This window comes from Aquarana catesbeiana, linkage group LG09 (genome assembly GCF_042186555.1).
Source record: "Aquarana catesbeiana isolate 2022-GZ linkage group LG09, ASM4218655v1, whole genome shotgun sequence".
Classification (NCBI taxonomy): Eukaryota; Metazoa; Chordata; class Amphibia; order Anura; family Ranidae; genus Aquarana; species Aquarana catesbeiana.
Genome location: NC_133332.1, coordinates 181,045,636 through 181,072,657, shown reverse-complemented (window position 1 = coordinate 181,072,657; position 27,022 = coordinate 181,045,636). Strand labels below are relative to the sequence as shown.

The following is a 27,022-nucleotide window of genomic DNA, read 5'->3' as shown; positions in this document are numbered from 1 at the left end:
GAGCCAAGGGGGATCTCCGGGGACCCTGAGCCAAGGGGGATCTCCGGGGACCCTGAGCCAAGGGGGATCTCCGGGGACCCTGAGCTAAAGGGGATCTCTGGGGACCCTGAGCTAAAGGGGATCTCTGGGGACCCTGAGCCAAGGAGGATCTCTGGGGACCCTGAGCTAAAGGGGATCTCTGGGGACCCTGAGCCAAGGAGGATCTCTGGGGACCCTGAGCTAAAGGGGATCTCTGGGGACCCTGAGCCAAGGAGGATCTCTGGGGACCCTGAGCTAAGGGGGATCTCTGGGGACCCAGAGCTAAGGGGGATCTCTGGGGACCCTTAGCTAAAGGGGATCTCTGGGGACCCTTAGCTAAAGGGGATCTCTGGGGACCCTGAGCTAAGGGGGATCTCTGGGGACCCTTAGTTAAGAGATATCTCTGGGGACCCTGAGCTAAGGGGGAGCACTGGGGACCCTGAGCTAAGGGGGAGCACTGGGGACCCTTAGCTAAGAGGGATCTCTGGGGACCCTTAGCTAAAGGGGATCTCTGGGGACCCTGAGCTAAGGGGGATCTCTGGGGACCCTTAGTTAAGAGATATCTCTGGGGACCCTGAGCTAAGGGGGAGCACTGGGGACCCTGAGCTGAGGGGGAGCACTGGGGACCCTTAGCTAAGAGGGATCTATGGGGACCCTTAGCTAAGAGGGATCTCGTGGGGACTCTGAGCTAAGAGGGATCTCTGGGGACCCTTAGCTAAGAGGGATCTCTGGGGACTCTGAGCTAAGGGGGAGCACTGGGGACCCTAAGCTAAGAGGGATCTCTGGGGACCCTTAGCTAAGAAATATCTCTGGGGACCCTGAGCTAAGGGGGAGCACTGGGGACCCTGAGCTAAGGGGGAGCACTGGGGACCCTGAGCTAAGGAGGATCTCTGAGCACCCTGCACTAAGGGGGATCTCTGGGGACCCTGAGCTAAGGGGGCTTTCTGGGGACCCTGAGCTAAGGGGGATCTCTGGGGACCCTGAGCTAAGGGGGATCTCTGGGGACCCTGAGCTAAGGGGGATCTCTGGGGACCCTGAGCTAAGGGGGATCTCTGGGGACCCTGAGCTAAGGGGGGTCTCTGGGGACCCTGAGCTAAGGGGTATCTCTGAGGAACCTGAGCTAAGGGGGAGCACTGGGGATTTCAATCTAAGGGGGAGCACTGGGGACCCTAAGCTAATGGGGAGCACTGGGGACCCTGAGCTAAGGTGGATCTCTGGGGACCCTGATCTAAAGAGGGGAGAAGCTGGTATCCCTGATGTAAGGGGGTAATCTGGGGTCCCTGAGGTAAGAGGGGGATCTCTGGGGACCCTGAGCCAAGGGGGATCTCCGGGGACCCTGAGCCAAGGGGGATCTCTGGGGACCCTGAGCTAAAGGGGATCTCTGGGGACCCTGAGCTAAAGGGGATCTCTGGGGACCCTGAGCTAAAGGGGATCTCTGGGGACCCTGAGCCAAGGAGGATCTCTGGGGACCCTGAGCTAAAGGGGATCTCTGGGGACCCTGAGCCAAGGAGGATCTCTGGGGACCCTGAGCTAAAGGGGATCTCTGGGGACCCTGAGCCAAGGAGGATCTCTGGGGACCCTGAGCTAAAGGGGATCTCTGGGGACCCTGAGCTAAGGGGGATCTCTGGGGACCCTGAGCTAAGGGGGCTTTCTGGGGACCCTGAGCTAAGGGGGATCTCTGGGGACCCTGAGCTAAGGGGGATCTCTGGGGACCCTGAGCTAAGGGGGATCTCTGGGGACCCTGAGCTAAGGGGTATCTCTGAGGAACCTGAGCTAAGGGGGAGCACTGGGGATTCCAATCTAAGGGGGAGCACTGGGGATTCCAATCTAAGGGGGAGCACTGGGGACCCTAAGCTAATGGGGAGCACTGGGGACCCTGAGCTAAGGTGGATCTCTGGGGACCCTGAGCTAAAGGGGATCTCTGGGGACCCTGAGCCAAGGAGGATCTCTGGGGACCCTGAGCTAAAGGGGATCTCTGGGGACCCTGAGCCAAGGAGGATCTCTGGGGACCCTGAGCTAAAGGGGATCTCTGGGGACCCTGAGCCAAGGAGGATCTCTGGGGACCCTGAGCTAAAGGGGATCTCTGGGGACCCTGAGCTAAGGGGGATCTCTGGGGACCCTGAGCTAAGGGGGATCTCTGGGGACCCTGAGCTAAGGGGGCTTTCTGGGGACCCTGAGCTAAGGGGGATCTCTGGGGACCCTGAGCTAAGGGGGATCTCTGGGGACCCTGAGCTAAGGGGTATCTCTGAGGAACCTGAGCTAAGGGGGAGCACTGGGGATTCCAATCTAAGGGGGAGCACTGGGGACCCTAAGCTAATGGGGAGCACTGGGGACCCTGAGCTAAGGTGGATCTCTGGGGACCCTGATCTAAAGAGGGGAGAAGCTGGTATCCCTGATGTAAGGGGGTAATCTGGGGTCCCTGAGGTAAGAGGGGGATCTCTGGGGACCCTGAGCCAAGGGGGATCTCCGGGAACCCTGAGCCAAGGGGGATCTCCGGGGACCCTGAGCTAAAGGGGATCTCTGGGGACCCTGAGCTAAAGGGGATCTCTGGGGACCCTGAGCTAAAGGGGATCTCTGGGGTCCCTGAGCCAAGGAGGATCTCTGGGGACCCTGAGCTAAAGGGGATCTCTGGGGGCCCTGAGCCAAGGAGGATCTCTGGGGACCCTGAGCTAAAGGGGATCTCTGGGGACCCTGAGCCAAGGAGGATCTCTGGGGACCCTGAGCTAAAGGGGATCTCTGGGGACCCTGAGCTAAGGGGGATCTCTGGGGACCCTGAGCTAAGGGGGCTTTCTGGGGACCCTGAGCTAAGGGGGATCTCTGGGGACCCTGAGCTAAGGGGGATCTCTGGGGACCCTGAGCTAAGGGGGATCTCTGGGGACCCTGAGCTAAGGGGTATCTCTGAGGAAACTGAGCTAAGGGGGAGCACTGGGGATTCCAATCTAAGGGGGAGCACTGGGGACCCTAAGCTAATGGGGAGCACTGGGGACCCTGAGCTAAGGTGGATCTCTGGGGACCCTGATCTAAAGAGGGGAGAAGCTGGTATCCCTGATGTAAGGGGGATCTCCGGGGACCCTGAGCCAAGGGGGAGGTAAGAGGGGGAATGTTAGGGACCCTAATGAAAGGAAGAACTCTGATATAAGAGGGGAACTCTGGGGACCATGATGTAAGGAGAGGACTTTGAAAGGGGGGAAACTATGATGTAAGGGGGAACACTAGGGACCTTGATGTGAGAGATGACTTGGGGGACTTTGTGAACTCTGATGTAGAGGGGAACTCTGGGGACCCTGCTATAAGGGGGTAGTACTGCTGTACTACCACGACAAAATCATGTGCATTGCACACGGCTGTGGTGCAGAGCCATAGAACTGCATTCATTACGTCCAGTGGAGGCAACACCCATTAAAAGTGATATGCTGTTTAAGTTTTGTTGTGGCATGTATACAGCCATGACCAGGAGTTAGTGTAAAGGTCTGGGGCAGTAAAGCCATGGCTCAACTGCCTGGTTTTACTAACCCCTGGCTGCACCTGGGAATGAAGCCTTACTCCCTTAGAGCCACAAAAGCCCCCCTAGATAAATGGATCCCATAGAGCCCCCACCCTTCCAGCTCCCTTCTCTCTTCAAACCACCACCAAATCAGTCCATAGACTCACACCACATTTTTCATTTCAGTGACACCACACATGCAGGGGCATTTTTCCCTCACAACTAATGCTGGGGAATTTTTTTCCACACCATTGTGAGCCCCATATTTATTTGCAGGATAGAATGTGTACCGCTATTAAACTGCATGCATCGCAATTTATCACATCCCACCTGCTATTCCACCTTGAGGGGGGGGGTTGGGGGGGGTTGGGGGGGCGCCATTTGGCATCTTCGCCCTGGACACTGGATGACTTTGTCCTGGTACTGGCACAAGGAGCCCCATAACTCTCGAACCATAGGTCATAGGAGACCCAAATTGTGGTGGGGTAGGACATCAGCTACCTACTCCCCAAATTTGGGGTCTCTATGACTCCAGGTTGCCGACCCTCAAAAGCGATCATTTTTTTATTTTTATTTTTATGTCTCTTATGCCTCACCTGCCTCCCCTGACTGCATGTCCCTGATGCAGGGTCCCTATTGCTTTTGAGACTTAGTTATGTCGATGCTGGTAACGGAAATGCAGAATTTTCACCTACAGAACTCCTGGTTTGACGTTTACCTAGTTTATATTTTGTGGCGTATGTGGTTCTGACATCATCAGCAACAAAACAAGAACCTGCCCAGGGCAAAGATAATATGATTTAGCATTTCTTCCAAGAAAAAAGTCAACCACCAGTGTTTTATAGTTAATTTGGCCCAATGATTGTATCATTATTGAACAATATATTTCACACTTGGTGTACTATCTGTATTTTTTCATAATTAACCAAATATGTTTTATTAAATAAATTGTGTGAAAAGTTATTAATTTCATAACTCTACTTTACATGGTGTTCAGTAGATTTTGAGTACTAAACAAATATTAATTATCTTGTCTTTGATCATGATTTATTGACGAACACTTTTTTTGTCTTTCCACAACCTGGGAATACTTAATTATGCTCAGAAGTTTATCCAAGTCTTATTAAAATGTACTTTTTCTATAGTCTTCTGTCTTGCAAATTGTTACATTATTTGAAGAGATATGAAGGACGAGTAAGAGGAAGAGAACACAAGAATAAAGACCTTCAATGCATTTTTTCTGAAACAAACAAAACAGCACAGGAACATGACGTAATGACCTTCTTTCTGTGTTACATATTGCTCATGTCACACCTTCACCCACAGTCCTTTTTTGTTTCAACAACTGCAATTTCAAAGAGCAGGGACAGGTGCTATAGTCATTAAATTGGCTAGGCTGGAATTAGGCTTTAAAGTATAACTAAAGGGAATTTTTTTCTAGTTTTAGAGTGGAGAGGGATGGGAACAGCTGTCATTTTTTATTATTGTTTATTATTGAAAGTCAAAGTAAAAGAGAATCCTAAATTTTGGGTTGTCAGCAGAAAAGTAATAGAGGGGAAATCTTCCAGTGGGGACACTGTTTCTGGTGACCTGGGGGTCCCCAAGGATTTCCCTTAATTTGCAGGGATTTCCTCTCACTTCATGTTTGGCTATGGGACAGGAAGTGAAGGAAAATCTCTGCAATAGGACACAGATGGCAAAAAAACCCTGACAAGGGTTATAATCCTCCCTTGCTCTATTCAAAATGAAAAAAAAAGTTTTGCCTATTGTTCTACTTTAATTTTAGGTGTTCTCTAGCTCGTCAGGTTTTAAGCAGGGTCCTTCTCCTTTTTCTCCAGTGTCCCTGGGGAGCTCTCCTCATTGCTGCATACAACCGCGCCCACATTGTAGCAAGTGGAACTACCGGAGAGCAAGGAAACACAGCTGTAATGCCATTCATGCTAAGTGGCACACCACCACATTCAATAAGGGATTTCTGCACCATGCAGTGAAAAGAGTAAAACTATTTACTCTTTTCACTGCATGGTGCGGAAATCCTTTTATCCAAAATGGTGCCAAGGGGTGATCCTTTGCAGGAGACTATCTGGACCTGGATAAAGGCCTTGGCTGGGCTAAAGCCACAAGCGGATATGATCCCTTGTAATGAGGGATCAATTGGAGCTGGTAAGCGAGCCATTCAACTGTTGGTGGAGGCACCAAAGTTTTAATGATCACTATGGTGGTGGACAGTGCAGAATGACATCAGGATTAACATATCACATCACTTGTGGACTGTTTTCAAATCAATTTGAATCACTATCGTTGGTTTAATATGATTGATTAGCACAACCTATATTGTTTTTACTCTTAGAAGAAAACACACAGCAAGCATATGGAAGAAGGTGCTCTGGTCAGATGAGGTCAAAATTAATCTTTTTGGCCTAAAAGCAAAACACTATGTGTGGTGGAAAACAAACACTGCACATCACCCTGAACACACCATCCCCACCGTGATACATGGTGGTGGCAGCATCATGTTGTGGGAATGCTTTTCTTCAGCAGGGACAGGGAAGCTGGTCAGAGTTGATGGGAAGATGGATGGAACCAAATACATGGCAATCTTAGAAGAAAACCTGTTAGAGTCTGCAAAAGACTTGAGACTGGAGCGGAGGTTCACCTTCCAGCAGGACAACGACCTTAAACATACAGCCAGAGCTACAATGGAATGGTTTGGATCAAAGCATATTTATGTGTTGAATGGCCCAGTCAAAGTCCAGACCTAAATCCAATTGAGAATCTGTGGCAAGACTTGAACACTTTTCACATATTTATTTGTAAAAGATGTTAAAAAACTATTTATCATTTTCCTTCTACTTCACAATTATGAGGCACTTTGAGTTGGTCTATCACATAAAATCCCAATAAAATAAATTAATGTTTTTGTTTGTAACACGCACAAAATATGGAAAATTTCAAGGGGTATGAATATTTTTTTTAAGGCACTGTAAATACTTGTAGAGTGCTGATCCAAAACATTAGTACCAAAACAATATGCCAGCGTGCAGTGACAAAAGCAAAGGTGGTCTGTTTACCTCTTGGGCTGTTGAGTGAAGCTTCATTTGCTTTCTCGCCATCCCCGCAGTGACTCTGATCAAATGGGAGGCATTGGTCCCCTGTGCCTGCTACAACTTCAAAGTTCTTTGTCAATTCCTTAACATCATTGAGAGATTTCACTCTGTAAACTTTCCTGGTATTCGTGTCAGAAAGGTAGACAGACTCTGAAGAAGGATCCACAGTGAGATAATACTTGTGAGCAGGGCTAGTACTGAAAGATAAAAAAGAGAATAATTATCATTCAAAGATGTTTCCTTCTTGTTGCTGTTCCTACATCTCATTTAATGGTGGGGGACATTAACTAGAGCTGGAGAACTCCAAATCCGTGCAGCTGTGCATGGTAGCCAACCAGCTTCTGACATAAGCTTGTTCAATTAAGCTTTGAAAATAAACAATAAATAACCTTGAAGCTGATTTTTGTGAAGTTGTTATTTTTTTGTACAAAGCTGCAGCAGATTTTGCACTCTCCAATTTTAGTAAATACCCCCACTGTGTCTTATTTCATATTTTTGATTGTGTTTTCTCAATGCTGATGAAATATTTTGTTATTTTATTGTAAGCTGAACCTGATACTAAGAGTTAAAGGGAAAGTCCACCAAAAAGTGATATTTTAAATATATGAATAGTTTGATGGGCTGTATGACTTAGATACTGTACCCAACAGTGAGATCTTCCTACAATCGGCTCCAGCTCTATCTGCCTAGGAGTTCTGGGTGTACCTGCCTGCCTTTGCATGTGCCACCACTTCGTGCAACATTCTCTTTGATATAACTAAAAGTGATACAAGGAGAAGGGAACCCTCCTCATAATGATTACCAGAGTAGGTGAGTAGGAATAGGTAAATAGACCCAAGAATTCACATGCAGAACTCTCAATAATAAAGTCTCTGAGAGATACAGTAAAAAAAGATTGTCAGATTTTTTAGCCAAGTCCAAGACGATAAATAAAGGCAGCAATCACCCAGCACAAAAATTGTAGAAATAAGAAGATGAAAAACAATTTATTGTGGAAAAAAATGTAATTTCCTGTATTTCTAGAATGTCATACTTTATTACATACGGTGGTTAGATTGCAGCATAGACCAATCCAATGTATTTACTTAGGGTTCTCACAGTTGGCCAGATCTTAATGGTTCTTCAAAGAACATTGGGGTTAATTTACTAAAGCTGGAGAGATCATAATCTAATGCAGCTGTACATGGTAGTCAATCGGCTAACTTCAGCTTGTTCAATGAAAGTGGAATTCCAGTCAAAAATTAAATTCTGCCCTTGCTTGGTATGTTTAAAAACGAATATAACTTGTACTATAAATGTTCTTAATCGTTGATTGTCTAGATCAGAAATAGCAGTGTAACCTAAACAATCAGCAATCTCTTCAGGTTTGCCGACAACGGTGTGCCAATATAGTCGAATGTGGCTGCTCACATCACTTCCTTAAACCATTGTCAGCTTGGGCAAACATTAGAGCATAGCTCTACCCCATTCCACTCAGCCTGCCCCTGTCCCATCCAGCTCCACCTCTGTCCTGTCTTTCTCTGCTCACTTCCTTCTTGGCTAGCATTCTTTGTGAACGCCCGCTGACTAGCTATGTCACTTTTGTAATTGATGTAGCTAGCCGGTAAGGGACACGCCCAGGACCCGAGAGATACAAAATAACCAGAGCAGAAAAAAGGCCACGTAACAGGCGGGCTTTTCAACAAAAACAGGTACAAGGATGCAAATTTTGAACTTTTTAATAATGCGGATCTTATAAAATAGTAGATTGAGGTTGATTGCTGCTTTTTTGATGGTAATACCTTTCCTTCACTTTAAGCTTTGACAAAAGAAAACTTGGATGCTGATTGGTTCCTATGCAAAGCTGCACCAGATTTTTCACTCTCCGGTTTTAGTAAATCAATCTCACAGGCTTTCCAGCATATGAACCCAACAATGCAAATAATGGATGCATATGATCTGCTATATGTAGCTTGAAATCATAGTCAACCACTTAAAGTACGATGTGAAAAAAAATCACACATCAACTAGTGGAAAGGCTCCAACTCTTTAACAACTATAGTTTTTCGGGTATAGGATTTGTTGTAGCCGTATTAGTGCAATTGTGACAGAGAAAATTGAGTACTGTCCGTGATACTTTTTTTATTTGCACTAACATACAACATGTATGTTAGTGCAAATAAAAAAAGTATCACGGACAGTACTCAATTTTCTCTGTCGGGTATAGGAAAATGCTTTACTTAATTTGCTCCAGCTATGCTACTATTGCTCCAGCTATGCTACTATTATGTCTCCTGGTGATGACATTGTAAACCCTGATATAAAGAATATTTTTGAACTATGATGATATAATTAGCTATACAAGTTCATTATATAAAGCATATCCACTCTCAAAAGAAAAGAAAATACATTCAAATGATTACCCCCAATGGCCACTGATCACTATTTTTGCTTAAATAATCTTTAATGGATGTGTTTAGGAAGAAATCACTATTGCTTGTGCTCTGTACTGAACCTGAAGATTTATGAATACAACTGTCCGACACTGATTGATGTTGCCATGGAAATGGCTTGCTTGCAATTAGGGTTTCTGTTATGCCAGCAGACATTTTAATCTCTACTAGCAGCAGGAATTGTGTCAGGGGCTTAGTAGCTGTTTAGTGTACTTAGACGTTTCTGCGTCCCCTGGGCCTCTGTTTCTCAACAGAACAATATACAGCAGTCTGTCATTAAATGTGATTGAACAATGCATGCTGTATATAACTGAAGCAAGTTATATTTTTTTCCTAATAAAAGTATAAATGCAATCAGATTGCAGGCAATTCTATACAGCATAAGTTAAAATTAAACTCCAGTCCTGCAAAAAATAATATATATTTGCCAAACAGATCTAGAAGACCTACTTTTTGAATGTAACCCTCAAAAAATGCACTTTAGTCTATATTTCAAGCATGTTTACAATTCATTGCATGATCTGTTATGAGAAAAGGGTCCAGGTAGTGTCCCCTTTAGATCCCTTTAGTCCCTTCTCACATTAGTGACCTCTTACATTGGTATCCTCCTCTTACATCAGAATCCCCCCCAAATATCAGGAGTCCACCTTAGATCAGCGTTCATCCTTAGATTAGACTCTTCTTTTAGATCAGAAACCCCCATGATTTATTGCAGAAAGTAAAAAATATTGTTTTTTTTTTTTTACAAAATTGTCGGCCTTTTTTTGTTTATAGCGCAAAAAATAAAAACCCCAGAGGTCGTGAAGTGCAACCAAAAGAAAGCTCGTTTTGTGGGGAAAAAAATACCATCAGTTTTATTTGGGTACATTGTCACATGACCGTGCAATTGTCAGTTAAAGTAATGCTGAAACGTATCGCAAAGAAATGGCCTGGTCATGAAGGGGGGTAAATCTTATGGAGCTGAAGTGGTTAATCATATATGCAAAAGGAGAGTGGGAGGGTAAAGCAGGTTGCTTAGCAGAACAATCAGGTGATTTGAATGGTATGATGAGGAGAGGACATGATCCTGGCTATACAATACACACAACGCAGGTCCAGTCTGGATGACATCTCTTTTGAAAGGTCTGGGATTCCTCTCCCTGCAGGTGTGAGACTCAGCCAGCTCATCCTACTCACACCTGTACACCGAGAGGCAGCACAACAAACCTGTCACACCTATCACACAAGAAATACCTGGGTGGGTGTGTCCTGAGCGGCTCCCTGCCCACAGGGCAGACACCAGAGTCATCAAGAAGGCCGTAGTGTGTCTGCCCTCGGGGCTGCTCTGTGCAAAACCATTGCACAGAGCAGGTAAGTATGTCCAGTCATACTTCCAGTCAGTGTAGTCATTTTGATTATCTTCATGCACAGAGCATTATGTAAAACTGTGGTCTTTTTGTAATGCTTTACTGTTAAGTTAAAGATTGAAGTAAAAGTTGTTAAAACTATAACTTTGCTGTGGCGAATGGAACCCCTTTTTATGATAATATGGCCTTAAATAGAGTGAGAAACATAGCACTAAGTGCTGTACCCCATAGAAACTATAGAAAACCTAGTACAGAATATTATTGCTTGTTGTGAGTGTACACTATTTACAGTAGACTATAATAATGTATACTTGGAGTCTTTCTTTGTCACATAATCATACCATCATGGTGAGCAATGATGTCATTGTTTTCCTTACTTTATAATAGTAACATGACTGACATTGTCAAAAATCGTGGCCCCAATATATTTTAGGAGTCTCATTTCTGGCCACTTTAAATCCATGTAAACATCTATACTTCTAAAATGACTGGTAGACATTCAAATCTATCCCACATAAATTGTTTCCATTAGGTCTGGATAGTTTGTGGTTTGTGTATTTTAAGGCTGCTTTCACACTGCTCTGTTGCAAAAACATGGTAAAAATGCATATGTGTTTTTGTCACATTTTTGCTGTGTTTCCGGTGTGTTTTGCAACTGTGAAAAGAGGACATGTAACTCAACAAACGCACCAAACAGGCAACTGCGGGTGCATTTTTGCAGAGTCTGATGTGTTTTCTATTCATTTGAATGGGGAGGTACCCTTTTAGTGGTGTTTTTTATTTTTACCGCACCAACAATGCAATATGCAGGACTTAAAATGCAAATGACCCTCAACTGACCGTGTGAAGAGTTCTATCAGGTTTGATGGTCATGCATTCATCTTGTGATTCTGGTAAGGCAAAAATGTAAGAATATATTCCATTGCCCCAGTGATGACGTCTCACAAGACAAAACACTCCAGGCGGAGCTACAGCAGTGACGTCACCATGCCCGCCAAAGCGCTGATTGGAAATTACTGTTACTGAGATGCCGTTATACCTTTTATATTTGTGAGTAAATTTCTTATTTAAAAAAAAATAATCACGAGCTGGCGTGTCACATGGTGGATTGCTGATGTTGGTGAGATGAGTTTTGTTTGACATACTGGGAAGCCATCATCCATCTATTTGGGTTTTCTCCCTTAAAGCGTAGCCAGACCTCATTCTCTTTGAGGTCTGAGGATCTGTTAAGCAGTTCGCGAATGTGGGTGCACACAAGTGGTGAAGAATATATCTCTTTGTGGGATTCTCTGGGCTGCTGTATTTGCACTGTGAATCATTGCACTTTATAATTATGTGGGACTTGTAATGAAGTTGTTCTCATGTTGTTCTCATGAACACTTATATTAATTTTGTGGATCTTTCATGAATTTGATTTATTTATTAATAATAATTTCTTTGTTGTGCACTGGTACTTTTCATTTGCAGGCGGCGCAACACATTTATGATGAAAATGGAAGAAAAACTGATCAATGTAAAAGAGCCCTAATAAGAAAAAAAAACTCAAAAGAAAAGCTGTATGTAGCTGTCATGCCTACAAAGGCTTTACATGCTGTTTCCTGCACTTCACAGTCAAAGCTGCTTTGAGTCAGTGAAGCATTGCAGTTGGACACTCTATATGAATGATTGATTAATGGAAGAAAACATGAACACTTAATGTCACACTTAGAGTACGGCAATAAAAAGGAATTAGAGAGAAATCTCTTTGTGACTTGAATATTGTTTATGTACACCTTCCTCAAATGTTGACTAGATTAGTAATATATTACAGCCTTCATCTCTTTTTTATGCCAAATCAATAAAGTTATAAATGGCTCCATTGGTGATTCACTTACCTGTGTCTTGTATCTCTGTTTCTGATGTAATAAATCAGGTTTGCAGCAGGAGGGGAAGAAGAAGAAAACAGAAATTAGGTTTACAGAAAATGTAAAGCATATACTCAAACATTCTACTGCAGAGAAAATACATTCTGCTACAAAAATACCATATAACAGGCCTAGACAACCATTTAACCTAGGGTGCTGAAAAATGTTTGTAAAAAAAGTGCCAAACAGGACTACCATTTTCCAGACACCCACCATACCTCCCAACTTTAGATCTTGAGAAACAGGGATGCTGTTGCTTGGAATAAACTTTCAGCAGAGGTAGTGGGACAGTCAACAGTAAATGGCTTCAAACATGCTTAGGACTAGGGATGAGCCGAACACCCCCCTGTTCGTTCGCACCAGAACTTGCGAACAGGCAAAAAATTTGTTTGAACACGCGAACACCGCTAAAGTCTATGGGACACGAACATGAATAATCAAAAGTGTTAATTTTAAAGGCTTATATGCAAGTTATTGTCATAAAAAGTGTTTGGGGACCTGGGTCCTGCCCCAGGGGACATGGATCAATGCAAAAAAAAGTTTTAAAAGCGGCTGTTTTTTTCGTGAGCAGTGATTTTAATAATGCTTAAAGTGAAACAATAAACGTGTAATATCCCTTTAAATTTCGTACCTAGGAGGTGTCTATAGTATGCCTGTAAAGGGGCGCATGTTTCCCGTGTTTAGAACAGTCTGACAGCAAAATGACATTTCAAAGGAAAAAAGTCATTTAAAACTACTTGCGGCTTATAATGAATTGCCGGTCCGACAATACACATAAAAGTTCATTGATAAAAACGGCATGGGAATTCCCCACAGGGGAACCCCGAACCAAAATTAAAAAATAAATGACGTGGGGGGGTCCCCCTAAATTCCATACCAGGCCCTTCAGGTCTGGTATGGATATTAAGGGGAACCCCGGCCAAAATTGAAAAAAAAAAATGGCGTGGGGTCCCCCTCAAAATTGATACCAGACCCTTCAGGTCTGGTATGGGTTTTAAGGGGAACCCCGCGTCAAAATTTAAAAAAAATGGCATGGGGTCCCCCTAAAAATCCATACAAGACCCTTATCCGAGCATGCAACCTGGCAGGCCGCAGGAAAAGAGGGGGGGACGAGAGAGCACCCCCCTCCTGAACCGTACCAGGCCACATGCCCTCAACATTGGGAGGGTGCTTTGGGGTAGCCCCCCAAAACACCTTGTCCCCATGTTGATGAGGACAATGGCCTCATCCCCGCAAACCCTGGCCAGTGGTTGTGGGGGTCTGCGGGCGGGGGGCTTATCAGAATCTGGAAGCCTCCTTTAACAAGGGGACCCCCAGATCCCGGCCCTCCCCCCTGTGTGAAATGGTAAGGGGGTACTTGTACCCCTACCATTTCACTAAAAAAGTGTCAAGAATGTTAAAAATGACAAGAGACAGTTTTTGACAATTCCTTTATTTAAATGCTTCTTCTTTCTTCTATTTCCTATCTTCCTTCGGTTTCTTCCTCCATCTTCTTCTTCTTCTGGTTCGTCTGGTTCTGTCTTTTTTCTGCTGTCACTATTCTGTTTCTACTTGAGGAAAATGAGGACCTGCAGGAATGCTATGTACACTGTGGCAAAAAGTGGGCTTGGTTAAATTAGGCTGAATATTGGATGTTGCTTAACCATTTGCTGACTGCGCACTGTACATTTACTGCAACAGTGCAGGCCAGCTGTGCAGAATCATGTATACTATATACGTGATTCTGCATTTCGGGGTAGCTGGCATGTGCGCCCGTCTGGCTCTGCTGTGATTCGTCACAGCACATGCCGATCACCGGATCCTGGCCAGTGATTGACTACCGTCACCCGGCGATCAGCTCTGATCATCCCTGAGCACAGCTCTGTGAGTGTAAACACCGAGCTGTATTCAGTGACAGGTGATCTTGTTGCTTTTTCATTCCCTGCTAAACAACTAGATCCCCAGTAAAAGCAGCACACAGTACACACATAAATACTTTTTAGGCACATATTTAACCCCTTCCTGCCCAGTATCATTAGTACAGTGACAGTGCACAGTATTAGCACTGATTACTGTAATAATGTCCCTGGTGATCTCAGTGGCAGTTAATTAGTACCCACAAAGTGTCAGTTAGTGGCAGATTGCCCATCGTCTTGCTTTATGCCACTGATCACCGCTATTATTATTATAAATACAAATTTCAGTATAGATCACATAGCTTGTAGACACTATAACTTTCACAGAAACCAATCAATATACACCTATTGGGAATTTTTTTTTACCAAAGGCATGTAGCAGAATACACTTTGGCCAAAATTTATTTTGTTTATATAATAAAAAATACAAAACCCAGAGGTGATCAAAAACCACCAAAAATGAAAAAATATATATATATATAAATTTTGTTTGGGTACAGCGTTGATAATGCAATTACCAGTTAAAGTAGCGCAGTGCTGTATAGCAAAAAATGGCCTGGTCATGAAGGGGGTAAGACCTTCTGGAGCTGAAGTGGTTAATAGAGTCTGGGCCTATTGCATATACACCACACAGTCCATTTACTTACAAAATACTCCCTAATTACTGTGGCACAAAAAAATACAGACACACACAAAACTTCAAGATTGGAAATAGCTCAGCGAAGTACCCCCAGTCAGTGCAGTATAATATATCAGGATTGGTGTCAGTACAGAATGATACCCTCAGGATTGGTGTCAGTCAGTGGCGTCGCTAGGGAGTGGCTTTTGGGGCTATAGCCCCGAATCTGGGGTCCATAGCCCCGAGTCTCTGCAGGGGTCCCCAAGGGGAGGGGAAGCTCTTTGGGGACCCTGATGTAAGTGGGGGGGGGCTCTCTGGGGACCCTAATGTAAAGGGGGCTCTCTGGGGACCCTGATGCAAGTGGGAGGCTCCCTGGGGACCCTGATGTAAGGGGGGGGCTCTCTGGGGACCCTGATTTAAGGGAGAGGCTCTTTGGGGACCCTGATGCAAGGGGGAGGCTCTCTGGGGATACACATACACGTATATACATGTGTATGCCTACCCAAGCTAATGACTTTCTTTACTACGCTGCTATGGGCTCTAGCCCCAGATCTTTTGTAGACCTAGCAACGCCCCTGGTGTCAGTACAAAATGATACTCTCAGGATTAGTGTCAGTACAGAATGATACCCTCAAGATTGGTGTCAGTACAGAATGATACTCTCAGGTTTGGTGTCAGTACAGAATGATACCCTCAGGATCGCTGTCAGTACAGAATGATACCCTCAGGATCGCTGTCAGTACAGAATGATACCCTCAGGATCGGTGTCAGTACAGATTGATACCCTGAGGATCGGTGTCAGTACAGAATGATACCCTCAGGAACGGTGAAAGTACAGAATGATACTCTCAGGATCGGTGTCAGTACAGAATGATACCCTCAGGATCGGTGTCAGTACAGAATGATACCCTCAGGATCGTTGTCAGTACAAAATGATACCCTCAGGATCGGTGTCAGTACAGAATGATACCCTCAGGATCGGTGTCAGTACAGAATGATACCCTCAGGATCGGTGTCAGTATAGAATGATACCCTCAGGATCGGTGTCAGTACAGAATGATACCCTCAGGATTGGTGTCAGTACAGAATGATACCCTCAGGATCGGTGTCAGTACAGAATGATACCCTCAGGATTGGTGTCAGTACAGAATGATACCCTCAGGATTGGTGTCAGTACAGAATGATACCCTCAGGATTGGTGTCAGTACAGAATGATACCCTCAGGATTGGTGTCAGTGCAGAATGATACCCTCAGGATTGGTGTCAGTACAGAATGATACCCTCAGGATTGGTGTCAGTGCAGAAAAAAGTCCCTCCAGAACTGGTGTCATTGCAGCAAAATACCCCCAGGATTGGTGTAAGTGCAGCTTTTGACCTTTTCTATTCCACAGACATGAAGCTTATGTTGGTAGCAGCGGGGGTATTTTAAAAACCACTTTGACAAAAGGGATAGACACTGCCCACTTCTCCCTGGATGCACCGATTCTAATGCTAATTGCAAAACAATTAGACTGGAGGAATCTCTGTGTGCAGGCATGCAGGCTTCTTGTTTGGCTGGCTGGCATTCAGGTAGGAGGGGGGGCAAGCCTTGTCAGCTCAGAGCACCAAATTCCTTAGTTACTGGCCCATCTCCATGCCTGGGAGATGGGTGGGCCAAGCTTAGTAACTGAAAGCCCAGGAAGCTGTAAATGACAGCCAATGCCATCACATGCCAGCAGAGAAGGTATTGTGTGCCCATCCTAGCATGTGTGCAATAAAAAAGATAACAGTAGATAACAGTGCAATATTGTATCTGAGTTTTAAATAAACTGGTATTGATGTTTTCATGTTTTGTGGTCATCTCTGACTTTATTGTCTGATGGCAACAGATTTGGAAAAGCAATTAGTTGGAAAAAGCCCGTTTCCTAATGTAAGCAACTGCCTTTTTGCTGCATCATCTGATTCCGACCTTTCCTGTCCTTTTCACCAAGGATATCCAATATAAAAGTGATGGCATTATAAGAAGCTACAATTTAAATAGTCAGAAACGGTCTATGTCCTTGCTGTGGACATTCCCCCACCTCATTAGTCCCTGTTTGGCCATATACTATATGTGTTAATTAAATCTGAATAATCCATTTGTTCAGGAACCATAACAACTTCCAGGATAGGCAATGAAAACATGGCCTGATAATGACACGCATCCAAGGGGGTAATGATTGGGTAAGAAAACTGCCCACAAATGCAAATGAGCAAACTGGGACTAAAACAATTTTCTCAGACTACACTATCATTTTTTTTTATTTAAATACATACAATTTTCCATATGTATTTTAATTGTATATTAGTTCATGTTAGGAATGTTAAAGTGGTTGTAACCCTAAAATAAAAAAAGAAGATCCTGTTTCTTTAGGGCATGATCTTTAGCACAGTGCTTGTGCCATGTAATTTGTCCCTTTCTATGTTGTAATATGCCTGGTTGATCCTGCCTGTTCCTGTGTGCCCCCTGTCTGTGCTGACCACGGTAATCATGGCTGCTGAGCCATGATACCGTGGTCAGGTTACATGCCTCCGTCATCCCGCTTTCTGCTGTAAGGCTGTATTCACACCTGAACGTAGCGTCTTTGAGCACTTTTCCGGCGTTTTTTCGTGTGGTTTTTTGCATGTTTGTATGCAGCATTTTTGGGCTTTGGCATTTTTTTAATAGCCAATAGAGAAAACTTTTATCTGTTGCATCATTTGTTGCTAGGTATTTCAGCTTTTTTAGGTTTTCCATTAGCTTTTGTTTCTTCTTCTATTATTTTTAATCATTTATTATATATTATTATTTATTATTATTTATTTCGTTAGGATAAGGAGTTCGAGCTCAGTTTAGGTTAGGGTTAGGATTAGGAGTTGGGGTTAGGGTTATTTAATATTATTTTATTTATTTTAATTTAATTTTTTTAATTATTATATGAATAATAATAAATGAATAAATACATGTAAAATAAATACACAAATAAATAAAAAATAAATAAATTCAATAAATGAATACTAAGTAACAACAAATAAATAATTAACCCATAACTTTAACCCTTACCCCTTAAAAATAAAATAATAATAAATAACTGAACACCCTAACACAAAATAAATTATTATTATTATTATTATTACTATTATTATTATTATTATTGTATTTTTTGTTCGAGTTTGGGTGTTTATGTATAAATAATAATAATAATAATAATAATAATGTATTTAATATTTTATAAGGTTAGAGGTTAATTATTATCTATTAATGTATTATTACATATTATTAATTTATTTTACTTATTTATGATGATTTTTAGTTATTTATGTATTTATTTTACATTTATTTATTCATATATTATTACTATTTTATTTTAGAAATGTTTCATTTGAGCAGAAAACCGCACAAAAACGCACGAATACGCACAAACACGTGCAAATGGCGCGTTCCCATCCATCTCTCTGAGAATAGAAACATGCCAAAAACGCCCAAATCTGCCCAATTTGATACAAAAAAAGCTCCAGAACTTGTTTGAGCTTCAGGTGTTTGGCTTCAGGCGACTTGGAGTGGAAATGCGAACCATCTCCATAGAGAATCGTTGAATTTTTCTCCTCCAGCGTTTTTGAGCTTCAAGCTAAAAAACGCTCAGGTGTGAATGCAGCCAAAATCTCTCCCCTTCCCGCCCTGCCTGTCAGCGTGAGTGCCAATCCCCTCCCCACCCCTCCCGCTGCTATTCAGTTGCAATATGCAGCAAAAATAATTGTATCCTCTCTGGATATCGCAGTTAGTAACTATAGTGTGTGTGCGTTTTTAAAATGAAAAGGCTGAATACCTTTTCCCACACTGCAGCTATGTGGTCACGTGACTTCCCTCTTCTGGCCGGCTGACATCACAGTGTGAATCTCAGCCCCTCCCACTGCTATGCCTAAATCAACAAAGAAGTTTGGAGGGGGATCACGTGATCGCACAGCTGTGGCATGGGAAAGGTATTTAGTCTTTTCATTTTAAAAACACACACACTATAGTTACTAACAACATAATCCAGAGGGGATACCAGTAAAGTCAGTGTGACTTTATAAACATGCTGGTTGGTAAGTTGAGCTTGGAAATTCTTTGGTTTTAAATTATGTAATCTAACCCAGGTGTCTTCAGGAGAGGAAGGGTTTTCTCAGCTAAACACATCCTCTTGCCTGCATGCCTGAGCTAAAGGTGAGATTTTCCGTGAGATCACTTCTATTGGCGGCGGGAAAGGTGCCCACCCCCTCCTGCCACGCTCCGGTTGTCTCCGCTGCTTACCGGACCCACCAGTAGCAGCGGAGACGATCGCGTCCTCTCCCGGGGATGCCTGGCTGATGACTGAGGGGAAGATGTCTCCCTCTTGGCTCCATAGCACGGGAGGGCGGAAGCGATGCCATTACGTCACTTCTGCCCATAGCTCTTAAAGGAGAATTTTTTTTAATTTAAATGTATTTTTATTTTTATTTTTTTAATTGAATTTTAGCGTAAATATGAGATCAGAGGTCTTTCTGACCCCAGATCTCATATTTAAGAGGTCCTGCTGTGCTTTTTTTCTATTACAAGAGATTTTTACATTCCTTGTAATAGGAATAAAAGTGACCCAATTTTTTTTTTTAAAAAGACAGTGTCAAAATAAAAATTTTTAAAGTAAAATAGATAAAAAAAAAATCTTTTTAAAAGCACCCCGTCCCGACATGCTTGCGTGCAGAAATGAACACATATATGAGTAGCGCTCGCATATGAAAACGGTGTTCAAACCACACATGTGAGGTATCGCCACAATCGTTAGAGCCAGAGCAATAATTCTTGCCCTAGACCTCCTCTGTAACTCAAAACTGGTAACCTGTAGAAATTTTTAAACATTGCCTATGGAGATTTTTAAGGGTAAACGTTTGTCGCCATTCCACGAGCGGGCACAATTTTGAAGCATGACATGTTGGGTATCAATTTACTCGGCGTAACATTATATTTCACAGTATAAAAAAAATTGGGCTAACTTTACTGCTGTCTTATGATTTAATTAAAAAAAAAGTGCTCCTGTAAGACCGCTGGGCCAATATGTTGTGACAGAAAGTATTGCAACAACCGCCATTTTATTCTCTAGGGTGTTAGAAAATATATATATATATATATATATATAATGGTTGGGGGTTCTAAGTAATTTTCTAGCAAAAAAAATGCTTTTAGCTACAAGTGTAAAAAAGAGGCTGGGTCCTTAAGTGGTTAAAAATTAATTAAATAGTGTTTTTAGTTTGTGGTACTCAAATGTAGTGTAGTTCAGCTTTAAACATGTTGATGTTGTCTATTAATATCTTTTCTTAATATATCAACATCAGAAATTGTATTTAGCTAAAATGTGTTGTTATTTTGCCTTGTGCCAATGATTCAGCATAAGCCTGGCGTGCCCAGAGCCGTGTTTTGCAATAATTATGCAGTGCTTGGACACATGTAAAAAAATAAATCAGTTATGTACGGGATTCCAACACTATGTTCCAAATGTTACTATTGAAGGCTGTATTGTATCCAGTTACTTGTAAAACAGTAACAGGGTAGCCAATCTTGTGAATATTGATTGGCTAGATAGTTTTATGTGCTAATTGAACCTTGTTAAAGTAGTAGCAGAGATTGGGAAATTATCCGCATTGTTTTATAACCAGCGACAGTGAATTCTAAAAAATAATCTTTAGATTCAGATACATAGTTGAGCACCCTATGATTACCAATATACCCATATAATTACCTGCAGCTCCACGCAGGAGCAAGTATACAAAGAATAGTTTTTATTGGTGATTTCTACTGCCAGCGGTTTCATCTGTTGTTTTTTTTTTTTTTAACACAACAGTCGATTTAAAGCTGTTAATGTTTAGTAAATGTTCATTGGCTTCTGTTTGATTTAAAGTGGTAGTAAAGTCATTTTATTTAAAATCTCCTGACAGACAGGATTTTTATAACAGAAAAGACTATAATGGTCTTGTGTCATAAATGCCCCCCCCCTCCTTCCCCTATCTTGGCATCTACATCACACCACAATTGTCTTCCATTTTCACTGTGAACTATACAGCATGTGTGTCCCGACTTCAGAACTTGCTTAAAATCTGGAGTTCCTATCACATTTCATTTTTGGGGAGAGTCACGGCAGTCAAAATGACCCTGTTACCAAAACTCTTATATCTGTTTAGAGCTCTCCCTATCACTATCCCCAAATCTTTTATTGACCAGCTACAACAGGATGTTGATAGATTTATCTGGTAGAACAAAAGGCCCAGGTTTTCCAGACACATTTTATATAAATCTCAAACCACAGGGGGCCTGGGTCTACCAAATCTGTGGTTTTATTTCTTAGCAACTCGCTTTTTCCAGATAGCTCAGTGGAATATCCCGGATTCAAGGGTACCCTGGGTCAGGTTTGAATCCAACTCCATTAGACCTTATTGCCTCCCGTATATATTATGGTCACCCTCCAACTCTGCACACAAACTTACCTCCCTTACTGGAGGCATAAAACCGGTATAAAAGTAAACTTGGCCCGATTTCATCTGCACCCCAAGGTTCGTCCTTTTTAGGAGAACCCTTATTTGCCATAGTGTTTGACCACCCAGAAAGTTTCTCATGGTGGAAATCAAATTCCCTGGTCACCTTAGCTGATCTCCAACTAGGAGATATATTCTCCTCCATGCACAAAAACAAATTCCTCTTAGAGAACACTATCACTTTATACAAATAAGACACTTTTATATCTCCCATTTTAGTCTTATCCCATCCTCCCCACCTACATCCTTCGAACAGATCTGCCTTGACTCCCCCAGAGGCAAGGGCCTCATTTCTGTTCTCTACAAAACAGCGTTGGCTTCAGTTTCTCTGGTGAGCCTCCATATAGAAGTAAATGGGAGACTGACTGCAATGAACAGTTTGCTCCAGAAGATTGGGAAACAATGCTGGATAACTTACGCAAAGCTACAAAATCCTTGGCAGTTAGGGAAATGGCCTATAAGGTATTGACCAGATGGTATTGTACTCCTTCCAGACACCCGGTCATATTCCCATGAAATGTCTGGACTATGTTTCAGGGGCTGCCAACTTCCAGGTACCTTTAAACACATATTTTGGGATTGTGGGCTACTTTTTCTAGTGTGGAAGAAAGTGACTGCTATTGCTTCTGCGATATCTCGTACTCCCCTACAACTCACAATCTCAATGTGTCTACTTGGAGCATCAATCTCAGGTATCTTCCACAATGAGAAATGTCTTATACACACTATTTGCGTATCCCCCTTATGGGCCATTGCTCTTCATTGGAAGTCCCCCGTAGTACCCCAATCCTCCATTCTAGACAAAATTGATATGGTTATGATAATGGAGAGGATTTTGTATGCCCTACAGGATAAAATGCACATGTTCGAGTGCAGATGGAAAGCGTGGAAAGCCCATAGGCATATTTTGCTATCACAGGACTAACTGCCTGTTTAAGTTACCAGTCAATACTCTCGGGTATACCCCTCCCCTACTTCTTTATGTTTTTTGTTATTTTAAACAATAATTGATCAGTATTTTCTAATGACTTTTCTGTAGGCTTTGGAATTGTTCTTTATTTTTGTTAGCAAAGATGTCCTCTTGACGTCAATTTTATGATGTATACTGTTACAAGATTGTATAATTCATATACTTCAATCAACCAAAACGTTTGTAATCGAAAAAATAAATGTCCCTCCCTTGCCTGTGAGAGTTATTGTCTTTTGAGCTGCTCATGCACAGTTCACTTCACAGTTATGAGCCGCACTGTGTGCCGCAGCATTGTGAGTGCCGTGCACATGAGCGGGAGTGACAATACCGCAGACTAGCCATTTAAGCGGCCAAAGATAGAGAACCTGGAAGGAAGACCTAGCGAAGATGGACAAAGGGGAGCTGTGACAGCACAGAGCTGGAGGGCTCCATTTGTAGGTAAGTCTGTCATAATGTGCTTGCATGTGGTTACATTATGACTTAAAACAGCTTATTCACTTTTAAAAAATTACTTTACTATCACATTAAGGCCTCATGCACACTGGTTTATTGTAAACACTGTTTCTCTCGACGGGAGAAAATCAGCGTTAAAAACTCACCTAAGCTACGGTTTTTCAAACCAGCTTAGCAGAGTTTAGCAGCGTCTGGGCATTTATTTATTAAATTTTCCAGAATTTGAATTTATTCTGGCCATTAAAATGAATAAACACTGAAATGCTTAACGCGCCCAGCGTTTAGGTGCGTTTAGATGCATTTAGCGTTTTTTTTATGCCCAAAAGCTCTTCTCCCGAACCCGACTCTTCTACATTCAGAAGAAAGACCTTTGACTGCCTTTAAACTCTGCTGTTTTTAAACTCCTCTAAAAGACTTTGTGTGCATGGACACATAGGCTTTTATTGAGGTGTGTTTCAGGGGCTTAGGCAAAAACATCAAAAGCCTCAAAAACAGTTTAGGTGCAGCAGTGTGCAGGAGACCTTAAGCATTAATTGCACCTACCTTTATGCAGTACCTTTCAGGTCACAGCTTTTCCATAAACTTTCCATAAACTTTGTAAGAAGCCTGATGGTACTGTTCGCTCAATGCTTGCAGTCCATGCACCATCCAAGTCCTGTCCCTGCTCTTTTATTAAGAGAATTGATTGCTGCAATGAAAGTTTATGGGGCAGCCTTTTAGAGTGACTAATACCATTCATAAAAAAGAAGGGACCGGAAGTAGAGACTGCATGGTCTACAAGCATTGAGCACACAATAAGACTGAACTTCCTCCATAGTTTTCGGAGAGCCATAGCTTGGGTAGGTCAGCATGGAAGTTACTTATCACCTTACACTTACTTCCCACTGTTTTTCCTAGTTATATTTAACATAGCTTTCTTTAAATTAAAAAAGCGCAGGACATGTGTCTTTATCGCATATACCAGTCATAGAATTGCAGAGTACCACAACACTCTAGAATTCCTTTCTGCCTCCGCACAACATATGTCTTTTCAGACAACAGATTCATATATCTACTGTAAACAGGTACAGTATATGAATTTGGGGCACACACCACCTGCAAAGGAGCACTGAAACCTGAAGGTCCATACAGTCACTCCATCCTCAGTGCAGTTAATGCAGAACTTTACCCATAACAACTTGATAAAAAATTATGTTCTTTAGCAAGGAACTTTCATTCCACATTAATAATTATGCTACCAAAATTAGTGTAAATTGCTTCCAGCTCCTGTTTCTTCTTGCTGGAGGCTGCCATTTTGCTGAAGCCCAGAGCCCCTGAACAGCGGTAAATCATAAAGCTGAACTAAACCCCTTGATTTCATGGTTTCAAAAAACTGTTAAATTCCTGGATTGTCAGGATTGCTAACTGTCACATTTGCTTGTGTCCTCAACTAAACTGTCAAATCATCAAATGGCTGGTGTCATAACTGATCACATGTGCAGCACCATGGCAGTTGCAGAACAAACAAAAGCAGCTGCCTTGGCTGTAAAGGATAGGAGGGCTTAATTTCAATTTAAGACTGTCAGCAGATAAGCCTCTACAAATTTAGCAGTGGCTAAAAGCGCCAAAAACTTTGAACAACTGAGTATGTGCAGAGCAGGGTGAGACAGTGTATTACTGGATTTTAAACAGTATAGGCACTTATTTATAATGTTTTACATAGTTATACCTTCAAAAAGGACCAGCATGAAGTGATCTTGGGGATCTCATTTTCGGATTAAAGTTCCACTTCAAGCTCATTTTGTGTCACTGTAGCTGTCACACAGACAGAGCAGTGCTGAGGAGTTTTGTGGCTGGGTGGGAGGAGTTTTATGGGGAAACTGAGACACTAGTCCCTCATCAGGTCCACTCCTGTTGTGACTGACAGCAACCAGTGGAAGGATTCTGCTATTGGCTATAGAATCCACCCACTACATGCTGTCAATCACACGGAGAGAGCGGACCTGAGGGGAAACTAAGTTCTGAACTTCTCTGTAAGGTTCTGCCCATTAGCAGTGATAGGTGGGGAGGGAAGTTGGTAGTTGCAGCAAATATGGCACGTGTTAAACAGCATACAGAGGCAGGCACTGTTATATCTTGTCCTAATTACCTCCAGTTATGTTATCTACGAACTGTAGGTAATTATTTTTGAATTTGGTGCAGTAATAACACCAGTTTGTAAAAGTGAATCATTTTAAAGGGCCATACTACCAGAAAAAAGTCATTAAAGGAGAAGTCCAGCCTGAGCTCATTTGGCTGGGCTTCTCCTATGGGTCACAGAAGTGCAATTCGTTTTGCATTCCTGCGATCCATTTTCAGCAGAGAGCGGTCTGAAGTCTGCTCTCTGCCAACATCACCAAGTTCAGTCCAGGCATCACGTCATTCCGACTTCGGAAGTCTGGATCCGCCAGGTGCCTGAACTGATGGCAGTCTCACCCTCTCAGCGAGCCCCTGACACAACCGCTCCCCACCCCTCCACAGCTCAGCACTCCAGTGAGAGTGGAGGAGCAGAGCAGGAGAGCTGCTGACTGACAGTCAGCAGCTCTCCTCCCGGGGAGCCGAGAGAACCGAACCATCGGCGGTGTTCGATGGCTCGTTTCTCAGTGCAGAAACGCTGGGGGACAGATGCATCATCGTTCCGATGCTGCTTCCACCTAGGTAAGTATGATTAGGGAAAAAAACCCAAACCCATACTTCTCCTTTAAGACTTTACTAAATTCCAACCAACGTCTATTCCACCTAATTGGAGCAATTTAAAAAAAACCTGTACCAAGTGAAATACATGGAATGCTATTCCTAGATTGTAAGATCTAACGAGCAGGGCCCTCTGATTCCTCCTGTATTGAAATGTATTGATTTCCCAGCTGTGGTTGGATGTCTTCTGCATCGGCTTCAGAAAAGGTATAGCGATTTTTGCTTTACAGTGTCAGATAGGCTAGTCTTAAGCCTCGTACACACGGTACAAAAATCAGAAGGGGATTGTCATTTGACAGGCTGTTGTCCGAAGTTCTTACCATTAGTACGCTCCTTTCAACAATTGTTTTTCAATTTTCGGCTAGTAAATTTTTGTCAAACTACAGCTCAACGTCATATTTTCGGATGTCAGTACACAAATCTGTCACACAAAAGTCGAAAGTACAAACATGCATGCTCGGAATCAGTGCTCACCAAACAAGAAATTAGCAGAAGGGGCCCCAAGGGTGCGCTCAGGAGCTGAAATTCCTCGTAGTACATCACTACATTCGTGTTTGTGGCACGCCAATTTGTGTAACTCTAGTATGCAAGACAAGGTCCTGGCACATGCCCTTTTGACAAAAATCAAAAGCTCGTTTGTCCAACAACTGTACCAAGTGTACAAGGCTTTAGAATGTGGCTGTGAGTAGATTTAGAGATGTGATTATCCATGACATCCTGACAGATCCCCCGCAGCAGCTGGCGGGAGGTGGGAGAGAGAAAACCAGCAGCAAGTGGCCAGGAAAGCACACAGGGGCCAAGAGCAGTAGGAGAACTATAGGGAGGTGGCATGAGTGGCATGTAGAGGAACCTATGCCCTCTACTTCCCTCCTGCAGCAGCTGAATGTCTGTGGGAGGGAGAGGAGAAGTAGGCATTCAGTGGCTACATGGAGGGATCAGTTCTTCTACATGCAACCGCCCCTCCTATCCAGATCTACGGGGGGGGGGCGTATGGGCCCTCTGGAGCATGGGGCCGTGATGGCAACCCCTGTGACCCCTGTATATACTCCTCTGCTGCAGCCAACGGCTGCAGTGTTCATCTGTGTATTCTGTATTCCAGCTTAACCCTTGCTTACTCTGAAATAAGCTTTTGTCATTGTCCCCATCGATAATCTTCTTAATAGAGACATAGACCACAATAAAACCTGAAATAGGCCCTGTTCCTTGACTGCTCTATTCAAAATGGAATTCATTGTTTTGACTAGAGCGGATATTCAAAGCCCAATGTGTGGCTTCAAAAATAATCTGTGCTCCTTAAGGAAGAAAGTACCTGGATAAGTGAGGAAAGTTCCCCCTTGCAACAGATCGATATTAGCCTCAGTGGTCTTTAAATTCTAACCAAACTATTTCCTTGTCAGTAGCTACAGATTAGTGATAATTGTTAGCTGCAAACTAAAACAGAGCCTTGATGCAGTATGTGCACTAATCAGGCTGCGTTCCACAGTTTTCATTGGTGTTTCATTAACACTACTGATACAAAGGCATTCTGTTGACAGAGCACTG

At 43.0% G+C, this 27,022-nt stretch overlaps 1 protein-coding gene across 9 annotated transcripts in view; it reads right to left on the bottom strand.

Moving 5' to 3' along the window:
* The window catches only part of TENM1 (teneurin transmembrane protein 1), a 1,380,190-nt gene that overhangs the window by 272,431 nt on the left and 1,080,737 nt on the right, over positions 1-27,022 (bottom strand). For all 9 annotated transcript variants that reach the window (XM_073599409.1, XM_073599407.1, XM_073599406.1 and 6 more), the window contains 2 exons: positions 12,262-12,282; positions 6,574-6,806 (listed from right to left, as the gene is read on the bottom strand). In XM_073599409.1, coding sequence (XP_073455510.1) covers positions 6,574-6,806; positions 12,262-12,282 — 254 coding nt within the window. The remainder of the gene's footprint in view (positions 1-6,573; positions 6,807-12,261; positions 12,283-27,022) is intronic.